The sequence below is a fragment of the Agelaius phoeniceus genome, chromosome 1 (assembly GCF_051311805.1).
Source record: "Agelaius phoeniceus isolate bAgePho1 chromosome 1, bAgePho1.hap1, whole genome shotgun sequence".
Taxonomy (NCBI): Eukaryota; Metazoa; Chordata; class Aves; order Passeriformes; family Icteridae; genus Agelaius; species Agelaius phoeniceus.
This window is the reverse complement of record NC_135265.1, coordinates 45,389,915-45,404,374: the sequence shown is the minus strand read 5'-3', so window position 1 is coordinate 45,404,374 and position 14,460 is coordinate 45,389,915. Positions and strand designations below refer to the sequence as shown.

At 40.3% G+C, this 14,460-nt stretch overlaps 1 protein-coding gene across 6 annotated transcripts in view; it reads right to left on the bottom strand.

The window, feature by feature from the left end:
- MYRIP (myosin VIIA and Rab interacting protein) overlaps positions 1-14,460 on the bottom strand; it is a 208,362-nt gene that overhangs the window by 112,979 nt on the left and 80,923 nt on the right. For all 6 annotated transcript variants that reach the window (XM_077178005.1, XM_077178002.1, XM_077177997.1 and 3 more), the window contains exon 3: positions 1,898-2,119. In XM_077178005.1, the coding sequence (XP_077034120.1) occupies positions 1,898-2,119 (222 nt within the window). The remainder of the gene's footprint in view (positions 1-1,897; positions 2,120-14,460) is intronic.

The following is a 14,460-nucleotide window of genomic DNA, read 5'->3' as shown; positions in this document are numbered from 1 at the left end:
GCTGCTGCCCATATGGGTGAACGCAGGATAAATGGAATAAAGAGGTGCTATATGAAATGGTTGAATGGCTAAAGCAGAAACAAGTACTGGCTCTCTGTGTTGCTGGAAAAGATCCTCCTGTCAGTCATCTGCCTCCTCACCAGGAAAAAGGGGGTTTCTGTAGGTTTTCCAGGGTAAAAAGCAGAGAAGGATCAGGTGCCCCAAAGAACACAACCACCTTTGCCTTCGAAGACTGACATTTGGAAATTGGCATTGTCTGGGATCTCTATGATTTTAAGGACCTGTGTCAAAGCGCACAAACTTAATTCATAGATCTTGTAGGAAAGCTTAGGGCATCCTGGCCTGTATTGGGAATAGTGTGGCCAGCAGGAGCACAGAGGTCATCCTTCCCCTGTACTTGGCATTGGTGGGGCTGCACCTTGAGTGCTGTGCCCAGTTCTGGCCCTCAGTTTGGGAAAGACGTTGAGATGCTTGAATGCGTCCAGAGGAGGGCAACAAGGCTGGTGAGGGGCTGGGAACACAAACCCTGTGAGGAACAGTTGAGGGAGCTGGGGGTGCTTAGCCTGGAGAAAAAGAGACTCAGAGGTGACCTTATGACTCTCTACAACCTCCTGAAAGGTGGCTATAGTCAGGTGGGGGTTGGTCTCTTTCTCCAGGTAGCAACTGACAGAAAAGAGGACACAGCCTTAAGCTGCGCCAAGGGAAATACAGGTTGGATATTAGGAAAATTTTTTTTATGGAAAGAGTGATAAAGTACTGGAATTGTCTGCCCAGGGAGGTGGTGGAGTCATCTTCCCTGGATGTGTTCACAAAAATATTGAATGTAGCACTTGGTGCCATGGTTTACTTGAGGTGTTAGGGCATGAGTTGGACTTGATGATCTTGAAGGTCTCTTCCAGCCTAATGATTCCATGATTTCAAGTGGGTGTTAATGGGAAACAAGAGGGAATAGTATGGCTTTGGTGAGCATAGGAGTATCATAAAGCATTGCAAAGGGACTTGTCTCTTGTCCTCATCCTGCATTCTCCACTAAAGAGAAAGATAAAGAATAAACAGCCATTCTTGTCACATATGCTCAGCTGCTTTAGTCACCAGTGGTCAAAATTAAACCATAAGGAATTGAGTTACTTCATTCACCCTTCTTGCCTGAGTTAAAGGGTGTCAGTCAGGACTATGTCACCACAGCTACACCTGCTTTTGGAACTTGGAGACAAGGACTATAACAGTCACATCCAAGGAATGAGCCCTCTGCTGCTGTTAACTGTTGTGCTTTGTTTTTCTGGTGCGATCTTTAACTGCTGGGGCTCTGTTACCCTCAGAAGGGTGAGATAGTAAATCCCTGATACCCTCTGCAAACAGAAGCCCAGCAGCATATTCTTTAGCAGATGTTATGAATTATAACAGGTTGCACCACTATTTTCTTTGGGTACCTGCCAAAGTAAGCTCAAGGCATCCCCACCAATAAGTTGGCTTTTAGAAAAGCACTCTAAAACACAGTCACAGCTGGATGATCTATTCACAAATATTCTTCCTTCCATTTCTGACCCATCAAGGAGATTAGCTGCCAAACTATTAACTGTCTTACCACCATCTGTGCTCAGGCTCCATTAGTAACCCAGGTGTTTCAGGACATCCCAGTCCAGAACAAGCTATGCCCAGTTACTGCTTGCTGATACATCAGTCCAGCTAAACAAGCCTGGAAAATGCAACAGGTAACCAAACACTCTCAGAACAAATTAGCCTCTACAAAAACCAGGCACGTCAGGAATGAATCAACCTCTACATAAACAGGTACTTCATGTCCTATTCCACCAGCGTTAACTACTGACAAATACAAAGAAAAGCTCAGGTCAGGCCACAGCTACCTCATACAAGTTGCTGAACAACAGGCTTTTACCTTGCTTGCTGACAGACACTGCAAATCCAAGCCTTCTCCTTTTTCTGGTAAGTGCTGCAGCTCTTGCAGATGTTGTACTTGCAGTCTTGGCACTGTCGCTTGCTGTTGATCAGAAATGTGAAAGGGGAACAGCAGCGAATGCAGCAGTGCTCATTGAACTTCTGCTGCTTGGAAAGGATGCTGCACTTGTTACCCTCTTCATCCAACTTCTGCTTCATTTCACTGGAATGAAAAGGAAAAGAACAAAAACATAAACAAAATTTCAATGGGAGATCTTCATCCTCTTTCCACATATCCAAGTTATATGCTTCAAATAACTTCTGCAGATGTGAAATGAATATGAGAAATGCACATTCTAAATTCAGAATTGGAAAACAAAAATTCCTATGTTCCCTTAAGCCACCCATGGCAAACCCACTTAAACTCTCTCTCTGAGTCACAAACCAGAGCAAAATTTACTCAGTTCCAGAGAGACAAACCAAAGGAAAGCCAGGTTGCTGCTTCAGGCACTCCAGCTGTGCCAAGCTACAGAGACCATGTGAAAATTCAGGGTTATGCTCAGAACTCTTTACAAATCAAAAATCAGTTTACGGAAGTAAAAAAGATTGGCACAGTAATAAAAAAAAATCCTTCTGACCGAAAGTTTTAAAAACAAAAAGTTTGCTTTGTTCTGACCCCTAGAGTTATGTTATTCATAATATTTCTAATTTGGCAAGCAACATTAATGATAGCCTTTGTTTCAGAGAGATTTGGGTGTTCGACTAGTTAGGACCAATATTAAGATGACTGCTGTGAAAGTGTTTGCAGGCACTCCGCATAAAGTTTCCTGTATTCCAGCAGAAGTGCTCATTTATTTAAAATACTGACATAAATTGTGTATGCATGGTATTAAGTAAATTGCTATCTCCCATTTTACAGTGCTTTTGATATTTACAAATTAGGCAATATATTCCATGACAGGAGTAATAAAAAAGCATGTAGAAGGAAGAGTTGTAAAGGTAGACAGGTTTGCAAACTCATCACACATTTTCTGGCATGCACAACTAGGACATACCCTATAAGAAGAAAAAATAAGAATCAATGAGAAACAAGTAAAATAAAAGCTTTTAACACAGTGTGCACATACTTACATTCATTCTCTCTATTTATCAGAATTAGTGGTGAGTACCTTACTATTTCCAATTGCTGATAAAAACCACTTATACTACTAGAGTAACACAAAAGTCTAAATAAAATTTAGAGTTACCACAAAGCAGACTAAGCTGCAGGAGTATTTATTCATGAAATGCTGACTTACTCTTAAATTAATGTTTAAATATCTTGCTACATAAGTAAAAGAATACACGTATTGCATGCTTATTCAGGAACTCAACCAAGATTATCTATGAATATCATTGTGAGCCAAGCCTAGAATTTTAGGAAGAATCACATTACTGGGCTACCTTACTTGCCACTTCTGCCTCAGATTCATAAAACCAGCCTGTTTTATGAAAATCTGACAGGTCAATTCAAAACCTCAGATCTACAAGAGAAGTAAAGCAGTGATCTAAACCATATAATTTTTGAACTTGCTCATACAACCCATTTAAGTGTATTCCCAATATATGCCTTTTAATATATTTAAAATTTAGAAACAATGTTTTTGCTGCTGAAACCCTGTACAAGGCTTTGACTAAATTAGACTAGGTGCTCAAATACACATACTTTTTGCAATTTCAAGTAAATAATATTTATGATTTTTTTTTCTGTCCAGATGGCAAAACATGCTTGTTCTGCCACATTTTTACAGAATGTGCAAGATGCAAAAGGTAAGAGATTATCATGTAAGAGAGGAAATGTCTGAATTATGCATGTCAAACTGGCTTCCTCGGGTAAACTGACAGAACTATCCCAGAGATTCGATGGAATGGCTAGACAAGTTTGTCCTAATCTCCATTACTCCCTCCTGCCATGGTACTACATGGACAATCTTTCTAGTGGAACAAGAGAGGAAGCGAACTGTCTCCACATTGCTCCTTCACCCACAGCAGGCATGTTGCTCTGCAGCAATGGGACGAGACACAGCACTGTTTCTGCACAGAAGGTCAGGCAGGAACCCTAGGTCCCAGGACAAAAGCTGGTGAAGGTGAGTTCTGCATGATTCAAGGAGGATTCCTGCCATGGAAAAGTGTTTGGCAGCCCAAGATGCTGCAATCTCTGCTTCAGGATGGAAACCCCAGGCAGCAGATACTGGCCCTCCCATAAAAGAAGAACAGCTAAGGAGTCAGGGTCAGGGGGACTAATGAAAGAAGAGATTTTTGTCCTTATGGAGTTCTGTTATCTACCAGACTTACTAACACTAATGCTTGGTAGTATCAGCCCACATACTCAACATTGTCATGCTCAGTGGCATTTTGAACCCTCATTAGGGCTCTGATGCATGATAGCAAGAGAAAGCACAGAGGCAAAGCCACCAATTAAAGTGCTACAATAATGCTTACAATATAAACCCAGGCAGTTTTGTTCACAGCAGAGCTAATAAAGCCTGATACCTAGAAAAAGCTGAGCACACACTGAAATCTTTTCATCAGAATAGGCATTAATTACATCTCTCTCCTCTATCTGGCTGCCAGTATTCATTACAGTGGTAGAACTCAATATCATTAAGGCATCTGCCTCAGTGCTAAATAGGACTAAAATTGGCCAATGGATTAAAAAAGTAAATAGGATAGGGTTGGACAGCCTGTCAGAGAGAGAGCATGACAGAAAAAACCTCATTTCCAGAGGAAAGCAGGCAGAACAGAAAAGAAAGCAATGCCCATCTCTCTGACAGCTGTAACAAATTAAGGTTCTCGTGCACCGCCCTGCCAAAGGCTATTCTATAAGGAGTCAAATGGCAAAAGGGACTGTCAACTGGACTTGTCATTTGAAGCCAAAGGGCTCCTTTCCACACTCTTTCCTTGGAAGCAAAACATGGGTTTCATATGAGAGTGAAGTGCTGTATAACTCTGGTGGGCAATTCAGCCTGCCTAGTTTGAGGAAAATTAGCTGAAGTGAAAAGTAGACACTGATATACTCTCAGCAATACGGAGGAAACATTACTTGGGCTTAACTCCAGCTGGATGATCACCCTTAGTGGGATGATTAATGCAGGCATCAATGTTAACACACTGAGAAAGTTTGTTGCACTGAAATTCAGGAACCTCAAGGCACCCCAGATTTGAAAAACTCAGGCTTTACTTTCAGGACCTTCAAATCACCTGGTGCAAGAAGATTGTAAGAATGGTCTAAGGAAAGAGCAGCAGCCAACAACAACTGATTGTCTCACAAAGTGAAACTCACTTCCAAAAAGGCAACAGCCACTGGTGCAGGAGCTATTTCTGAGAAGAAGGTCGAACCACTCAGTCATTGCAAACATTGCCCCTTCCTCCCAATGCAACACTGTTTCCCCCAACAAAACACAGCTGAGGGGGATGAGACAGAAAATAGAGAGAGAATGCCTCTCCCTCTCTGAATCTGCATTTGTATGTGCTTCTTCCCCAAGGAGGGAATGTAATGTATTCAGAGATGTATACACAGAATATATGTGTGAATAAAACAAGCAACAAAACACAATTGCACAAAAAACGTGTCTGTTGGGGTAAGCACAGAACAGTGGGAACGACAAATGACAGAATTTATCTGGAAGTCACAACTGATGGGGTTCAGCTATTATGGTTATGCGTAACATAGTAATAAGCACCTGTGGAGAACTCCTGCTGTGTGAATGAATCTCAGATTGGGTTTCATTTTCTTTCTCGAGTGATTGCATTTCACCAATTGCTTCCAAGTACAAAAGAAGCAAAAAATACTCAATAGATGCCCAACATGTCTATCACCAAAACCAATTCTGTCAAAGAACATTTTATGAGTTCCAAGTTCCAAATAAGTTCAAAAATATGCAAATGAATACTAGATATTTCTAGAAGCTTTTATCAATGAATTTACACAGTTTGTGTTTAAAAAAATGTAATTAATTTCAGTCAATGTTTTGGGTGATAGACTCCTGGCATGTAATTCCCACAAGCAGTCAGATTAGGAACACTTTCCATCACACTGTTTTGGATGTAGGTTCTTCAATTATATTCCGAGGGTGAATAGATGTCTTCCCCTCACCACCCACTATGTTTTTGTGACTTTTTAAAACATAAATTAAATAGCTTCCATTGGTATGGTTAATTTCTTCCTAGTGTCTGGCAGGTTTAAAGATAAATTTTAGATGTTTGCCTGAACAACGCCTTCTCCTCTAATAAATTTCTAAACCTCTGGGAGCAGCAATGGAAAGGAGTCCATAAAACAGGGAATTGTATCACAACAAAAATCTAAAAATTCCCCCGTTTTTCATATAACAAAGAGAACAGTTCCTGGTGAAAATCTGATAGCTGGTTTGAGCTCCAAGACAGAGTCTGTTATTGGGCTGTTCCACTTACTCTTGTCTTACACCAGTCTCCATTTCGGGAGTTTAAACCTGGCAGTTTAAAGGCAAAGTCCAGATGGACTGGTTCCCATTTGCTCTGTTGCCTTCTTAAGTGATGGATAAATATAATTTTTCCTCTTGTTTAAGCACTTTTTATCTTCCCCAGTAGAGAAGAGGCTAAATCTATTCTAGTTGCCTGCACAGGCAAAGAGGAAAATGGAAGGACAACATTCCTAGATTCACCTCTTTCCCCCCTGATGAGAAGCAGTGCTTTTACAAGTTACCAAAGACAGGTAGAAACTTTCTCCTTTGGTAGTACAGATGAGGGTTTCTGTTTCTTCAGTTTCCTGTCCTCTTAATTCAGATTACACCTATTTCATAGAATAAGCCACAGTTTATCCATTGGCCTTAGAGGCTTTTTTACTTCAAAGACTAATGAACACACAGCACACACTGCAAAGTGCTTTTCTTAGGAGAACAGTGTAGTATATGGTAGAGATAATTCATGCTATATATGTATAAAATATTGTAGAATCTAAGGTATGTCTGTGACCACCCTGGCTGGGAGCAGAGTCTTGTGTTTATTCAATTAGTTCCCAGACAACATTAAGATAATATGAAGTCTGTTAACTTATGAAAGAAACCTTCCTGGGCCATGATTGCTAGTTTCCTTGGAATGTCTAAACCACTCACAAGGACCTGCACCTGGGCAGATTGCATCTACCCTACTCAAGAACCATCCTCACTCTGCTATATGCGAATACAGGCTCTGCCGAGGTGCTCAGACATCCGTCTGGACACCTGGACCTACCGTTGTCTATTCCTGCACATGTATGGATCCAGTTCTACAAGTGAAGAGACACAAAGAAACGTTCGGTCATCCCTGCCTCAGGCAGAATAAACTGTATATAAGCTAATGGCTTGAAACAGTTGGGGTGAACCACTGGGGACACGCTGACACTTTGTCGGTCGGATCCAGGTTCACCCAGCAACGATTCCGGGTTCAATGCTGCCCAAGGCTGTGGTGGTCTTTTTTTTGAAATTCTATTTTTGTTAACAAGCTAATAAATCATTGTTAAATTTACTTATAAATTTGGCTACTGATTTGATCATTTATAACAACAGTGTTCTGCTCAGCTGGATAACTGGTTGTCCCTTTTCTCTGCACTTGTTTGCACTATCTCACTTCACAGAGTAGATTCAGAGCAGTGCATGAAGATCACTAACTTCTCTTAACACTGGTTTCAATCTTAGTTTGAAAACTGCTAAAATGCTGTTTCCCTCCACAGAAGAGAATGCCTTCAGACACTTTTCTGTTCAGGCATCCTTAATACTCATCCATGCATAACAAGCTATTGAGACCTTTTGCTTAGCAAAAAATCTGGATTTCTGTATATTCTGGGGAGCAGATATCCCCATTTCCAGCCTTTCAGAGAGACCACTTTTACCACAGCACCTCATCTTTTTCCACTTCCACAGTCAATCCAAATTTGGTGTATTGGGCTAGAAGTTTTCTTGGGCTACAAATATCAGCTGAAAATACAGGTTTTACCAATACCCTCTAATCTACAATGCTGGAGGACAAAGGGATTTTCATATAGGGATTTTCATATTAAGTGGCTAAACTGTTCCCATTTCCACTCTCCTTAAACCTGCCAGATGTGCACCAGATGCCAGAGCTGGGGTAAAGATCTTTTAATCTGTGGAGAACATGACAGACTCTTACTCCTTGATTACCAGTACAATGAATGTGACTGAAATTTCTCTCCCATTCACACATTTTCAATTTGACAATCAAGGTCCGAGATTGTGAAAACTACAAGTAGTTCCCACCTCAGCCCTTACTTCCTCTCTTCTTCACCCAATCTCCCAAACCCTCAAAAATGCACCAACCAGGTTAGTAAAACGCTGCTACATTTAGGAAAAACACCCAGTGGAAGTTTTATAAGCCTGACTCCTGGTCAGAGATCTGAGAGAACAAGCCAGAATTGCCAAGGAGAGCTGCTCAGTGTTTTATCCCTTCCATGTTTCTTGTGTCTCAAACTGTGGAATGGTGCAAGTAGGAGTGAAGCTCTATGCTGACAGGGTCATACACCTTTTCCACCTGCAGTACACAGTAAGAACCAATTTCTCCCAGTAAGGAGAATTTGCCTCCATCATTATTTACTCTCTCAGGGTTCAGTGCTAATTTCATTTTGCTGCCTCTTCTTCTAAAGTAGTTTATTCTTCTCAATCAAGACAGGCATCTAACACAACTTCCAGACAGTACCAAAACACTACCCTTTTGTTTTTTATGTCTTTGCTAAATTTCCCCTAGTGAAACTCTAATTGCTGCTTAGCACACGTGCAAGCACACCACTTGCATTTGGGGAGCCTTGGAGGAACACACATCACTTTAATCTGTTCAGAGGGATATCAGTCCAGCAGCAGTAGCTGACATTTTTTGGGAGGATTAGACAGCAGGGAGTGTACCATAAATGGGGGGAAAGGGGGAGGTGTGATGGAAGTAACAACATCCTAAAGCAAAAAAGCAAAACACAAAATCTTCAGGGGGAGATAGGGGGAGTCGAGTGCTAAAAAACTCATAAATAGTTATGAGTAAGTCACTTGTATAAAAATCACGAAGATTAATATTTCACAGTCCAATTACTCTAACTGTGGATGTGTTCTTTTATTTAAAATCTTACCAGCGTCTCAGGAGGTTTTTTTTTCCCCTCTCCAGCTTTTAATTTCTATACAATTAAATTTCTATAATATTAATATGTATTCCTATCAAATCTCATTTTTTATATTTTTCTTCTCTCTTCAAAAGTAGGAGCAAACAGTGATGATGCTGCATATATGCTGTGCTCTGATCTGGGGACAATCTCTTTCTAAAAATAAAGAAATCCATCACAGTGGAAACACTGTTAATGTTTTTGGTTTTTGGTTTGGTTTTTTTTTTTAAGATTTGCAAGCATTTCTTACACTGGGAAAAAATGCATTGACAGCTTAATATTTCTTACTAAGTGTCATAAAATAAATGTTGTGAAGACTAAACTGTGGAAGTTTTGTGCTAATCACAGCTGAACCAATTAAACTGCTGACAGAATCAGAAAAATGACAACATACTCAACACTTACCCTTGTCAAAAAACACAGATCAGGCACTGCATTTGCTAGAGAGAAAGAGTCAGCACCAGGATAAATTGTGGTGCACTTGCCCCAGACCAGTACCTAGTTTGTCATACTGGGTTCTATCCTACTCCATTAACAATTTCATGCTGAGGCAAAGCTGTTTCACAAAATGAGTGAGTGCTGCTGTATTACTTTGCCACTATGCTAATGGCTATTATTTTCCTTTTCTTTTGCCAGCACAAGCACTGTCAGTCAGTGTCTATCATCATGGAACTGACTGACATGTCACACTGTAGATAAATTAAATAAATACTATACTGGTATTCTTTTAAATTCCTTCTCACTTCATAAACTCATAAATTGTCAAGGGACATTGCATTTAACCCTGTTTTCTTTAGTCATGTTGGATATCACAGGAGCACAGACTGTGCACCACGTTTAACTGTTAGGCTTTGAAATCTTCCATGGGCAAGTGGAGTAGCTAGGGTGAAGCAGGTTTTGAATTATAGAGGAGATATAGGAGATATTCTGGGGAGCTCTGGGGACACTGGAAATCTCCACATGAAAGCTGAAATGATATTTTTCAAGACAGCACCATGAGTACAGACTCCTTTGCCCTCCCATTCTTTTATTGCTACATGGGACATGAAAATAAAGCTGGATTTTGACATATTTTTCCCCCCTCACCCTTCTTTCTCATCTGCTCTCCTACCTCAGTTACAGCTTGGTCTGCAGTAAGTAGGGTAGTCTGAGTTGAAATAATGGGTCAGTATCAGGGACAAGCAATTTTGCTGCAGGTTAAATCCTACAGGACTTTCTGGTTAAATCCTGGGTTTGACTCAGAATTATCAAAAGGTGTGTATCCATACCGGATATCAGCTGCAAGTGACGATAAGCCGGAAAGTTTTCCCCTTTTTGCCCTATTATGTCCATATTGAACCACTAACCACAACAAGCTGAGTGATTTTTTTATCATTTCACCAGTATATGCCAGTCTACAATGTGACTGCAAAATGGTAAGCTTAAATTATTATTTACAATAGCATTTTGGGGCACTTTCCTCTTAGATTACAAACATGTAATACTTTATGTTGTAGTACCCTATCAAACTTCTATACAACCTAGCAAAACATCATTAGCTTTACCACCTTTCTTATAAGGCTTTCCTGTTTTTTCCTTTCCCACATTTTTAATTACACAAATGTTTGCTACATTTCCATTTATCTCATTTCCTCTCAAGTGCAATTTTTCTCTCCCTGAAGTGTATTTCTCACTGCCTGTCTGGTACCTCTTCGTGGAGACCTTTTTTCCTATCAGGTCCTGACTTTCAGCACAGGTTCAATCCTAGAGAATGATAAATACAGACAAGCATTCTTTAAAATAAAGCATTTTTACAATTCAAAAAACCCCAAAATATTTAGTGAAAATATTTTTAAAATGTGCATACTATTCCATCATGGTTACATGCAATACATTCTTTGCATCACTGGTGGCATCTGTAAGTCTACCTCTCTTGGGAATCCAATTTTACGCCCATATTAACTTGAAAATCTTCCCTTAATAACAGAAACAGTCCTTCCACATTAAACAGTTCTCTCAGTGCTCCTTTTATAGTGCCACCTGGCTTGACCTCATAAAGCACAATTCGTAGCCTGGCTAGTGTACAGCAGGAGGGTAACTGAGACATTGGCTCTGAAAATCCCTGAAGTATTCACTATGAGTCATTCTTCCCTCTCCCTAGCTGGACTTCTAGCAATGCAGGCACAGAAAGATTTGTTCTAGAACTGGTGTTGTTACTTGACCCTTCCCCACAGATCACGCAGCAGAATAAACAAGAGCAGGCAGCAGAGCAAGCAGCAGAGCTCGCTAAGGAACTGGGTCTCACAGCCTGGCGAGTCAGTGCCAGACGACTGTGAGTGTGTTGTTAGAAAGAGCAGCCCAAAGATGTTCATCCTGGTTTGTGTACAGACAGGATGAGTGATGCTGCCTACTCAAGGGCCTTCTGGTGGGATGGGAACATTGGAAAGACCTGTCCTCCACAGTCCTCCATGGGGAACGCAGTACACAAATCAGCACATATCCTCCCACACCAACATCCACTGAGTATTTCACCACTTTCTGCAACAACCCCTGGAGCCCCAGTGTGGCACAAGGAAAGAGCAGAAGGCATTAACAAATGCTCTAGGCTACGCATGGGCTTGTTCAGGTGAGACTCCTGTGAAATTCTAGGATCACACCGCTATGTTCCCATTAACTTGGCCTCAGAGTGAATTCCTTGCAACTGTAGCACTCAACACTGTACTTTCAATAAGTCTGCATGTACATAGCTCCTGAAGTCTACTTCCCCAGTCCAACTCCTCTTCATACTGCCCATCCTCCTTACACATACCTTAGTACTGTTCTTTGATATTCCACACAGACTGCAATTCAAGTAGCTTTAAGACTGCAAGCCCTCCAATTCCAGTCAGCATGTGTCAAAACCAGCAGCTTAATATTTTTGCAGATTTAAGCATATAAACAATTATCTTCTTAACTACAGAAATTATTTGCAATTTCCATGTAGGTTTTGTTTGTTTGTTTTAAAGACAAAGACTTAGAAGCTTAAAACTACCACTCACCTGTACTGTACAAAAGAAAAATATTTTGGCAGACAAAAGAATCTATTTACACAGAATGTATTTTATATTTAACATGACATGTTACCCTGGTGTGTTTCATATCAACAATATCGATACCTTCTAAATGCAGTATCATATTGTGTCTTAAAAACCAGCCAAATGTCTGCAAAGGTCCCAGAAATATAGACAGCACCTCCACCTCCTCATTCAAACACAAGTATTTTGGGCAGTCCTTAAAAATTATTGGCATATACTACTCCTATAGTAACACCTGTATTTAAAAAAATACATGATCTTCAGTTAGCATTTTCATAATACTTTTGCTATATTACAGTTGATGTTCTTAACTTAATCTGGAAGCTTTTCATTATGGGAATGTTTCTGCAAATTTAAACATTTACTGGTATTTTAACATATAAAACAATATATACTAATAGACTGAAAGTAAATCTGTAAGCAATCACAAGAAACAAAGCCCCCAATAATTCAGAATTTATTTAGAAATAATCATCTTTATTCTGTAGCTGTGACTAGAAGTGCCACTATTTAGTTTTATTCTGCATATGTGTGTGAGCATGCATACACTTATAGCTAAACTGCATTATTCAATACACCTTGACAGTGAAGATCAGGATTCTCACCCAGCTGGTACTCTCCATACCCCATCCCCATGGAAACGTAGTAGTATGTATTGTCCTTGACAAGACAATTTAGCTGGAGAAGAGGAAAGCCAGGTTACCAGATAAACAGCATATTAAGGAACTAGAGATAAATAAAAGTCCTCTTGTGCAGATGCTCCTACAGCTCTGTGAATCCCAGTAAATCTTCCTTAGCCCTTAGTATGCCTCAGCCCAGACACAGAAAGCTAAGGTCAGTGATCTGTCCCAGAGGGAAATGAACGAAGGGGAACTTCATAAAGCTGCCATTTTCATTCCTCCTCTCTGCTTGTTTGTGCTGTCTGATCTTCCCACTCAGCTCCTATCAATCTGAAGTACACCAAACATACTTTGGTGGAATGTTTTTGATGAATGGTAAAACAACTGAAATAACACAAAAGCTTCTGAAAAATGGAAATTCATCTAATTCACAATTAGAATTCAGAAAGATAATTAGGTGGTGCAAATCTGGAAAAGACAGAATGGTTCTTCACCATTTTTAAAATAATGTGGTTTGAATTTTAAAAATGTCATTTTGTTCTTACTTTTTCTGTAATAAAAGAGTTTCAAATACTACTATTCAGTTCTTCTGTGAATAGTACCATTCAGATATCTGATGCCTCTCTTCTCTCCCTTGAGTATTTCCTCTCTTCAAATGGAAGACATCTTCCCTTTGGGGAGTTTATGGCACGGTCAGACCCCAGACTTGCTTGGCATACTTGGTGCAGACCCTCTGGCTATGTCTGAATTTGTGAGATTTGTTTGCACCAAGAGCAGACCAGTAGCCTGAACTAGACAGTGCTGAAGGACTACCCCTACACAGCATGTAGATCCACAGCTTGGCTTCAGGGAAGACAGTATTCCCTGGAACAAACATTCCTGCACTGCACACAGTCTGAACCTGTCTGACTGTGTGATTCATTGGTTCAGAAACATAGATTTAGTTACTTCCAGAAGGAATCTAGTTTGTGCACACCAAAACCAGCCTGAAAACCATGCTGTAATAACTGAGGAGGAGGAGTAGGTTTGCTCCAAAACTGTAGCTTCTGATTAAAAATTCTTTCTCTTTTTAAAGAAATCACTGGGCCACAAGACTTGTGCATGGGCTTTTTGAAAATTTCCCTTGAAATAACATTGGAAGTTCAATGTATCATACACCCACTTCATTTCAAGACATATTCTGGATTGTCATACTTAAAATTTAGATTTATAAAGCATTCCCAGTAGGACTCTAATTTGCACCAGTTAGTTTGAAATACCTTTGAAATTAACTGATTTAATTCTCCATAGCACTACCTTGGCTCACGGTGGTGTCACTCTAGGAATTTCAACAGCGCTGTGGTCCAAGAAGACACACAGGGTAATGGAACAAGGAGACAAATGCTACACCTTTGTAGCTATGGCCTGAAATACTCTACCAGAGGATGGTCAGACTGTCAAATTTTATTCAGCAGCAGAAAATGGGTACAGAGTAATCTAGGGATTCTCTCAGGAAAATACTAACACATTTTCTCAGACTTTTCTGCTACATAGCAGTTGTCTGTGCTTCGATTAATTCCTCCTTCCCTTACCATGCTTTCAAATGAAACCAAAGCTATATCAAGCTGCTTTCCTTAAAGGTATATGTAGCTGGTATTTACCTTCTGGACAGAGCAGTTGGAGCGCCAGTCTGAGGGCAGAGAACTGTCAGCAGACAGTCCCCTCCTAAAGCCCTGTTCTGCATTGATGCACCATCACC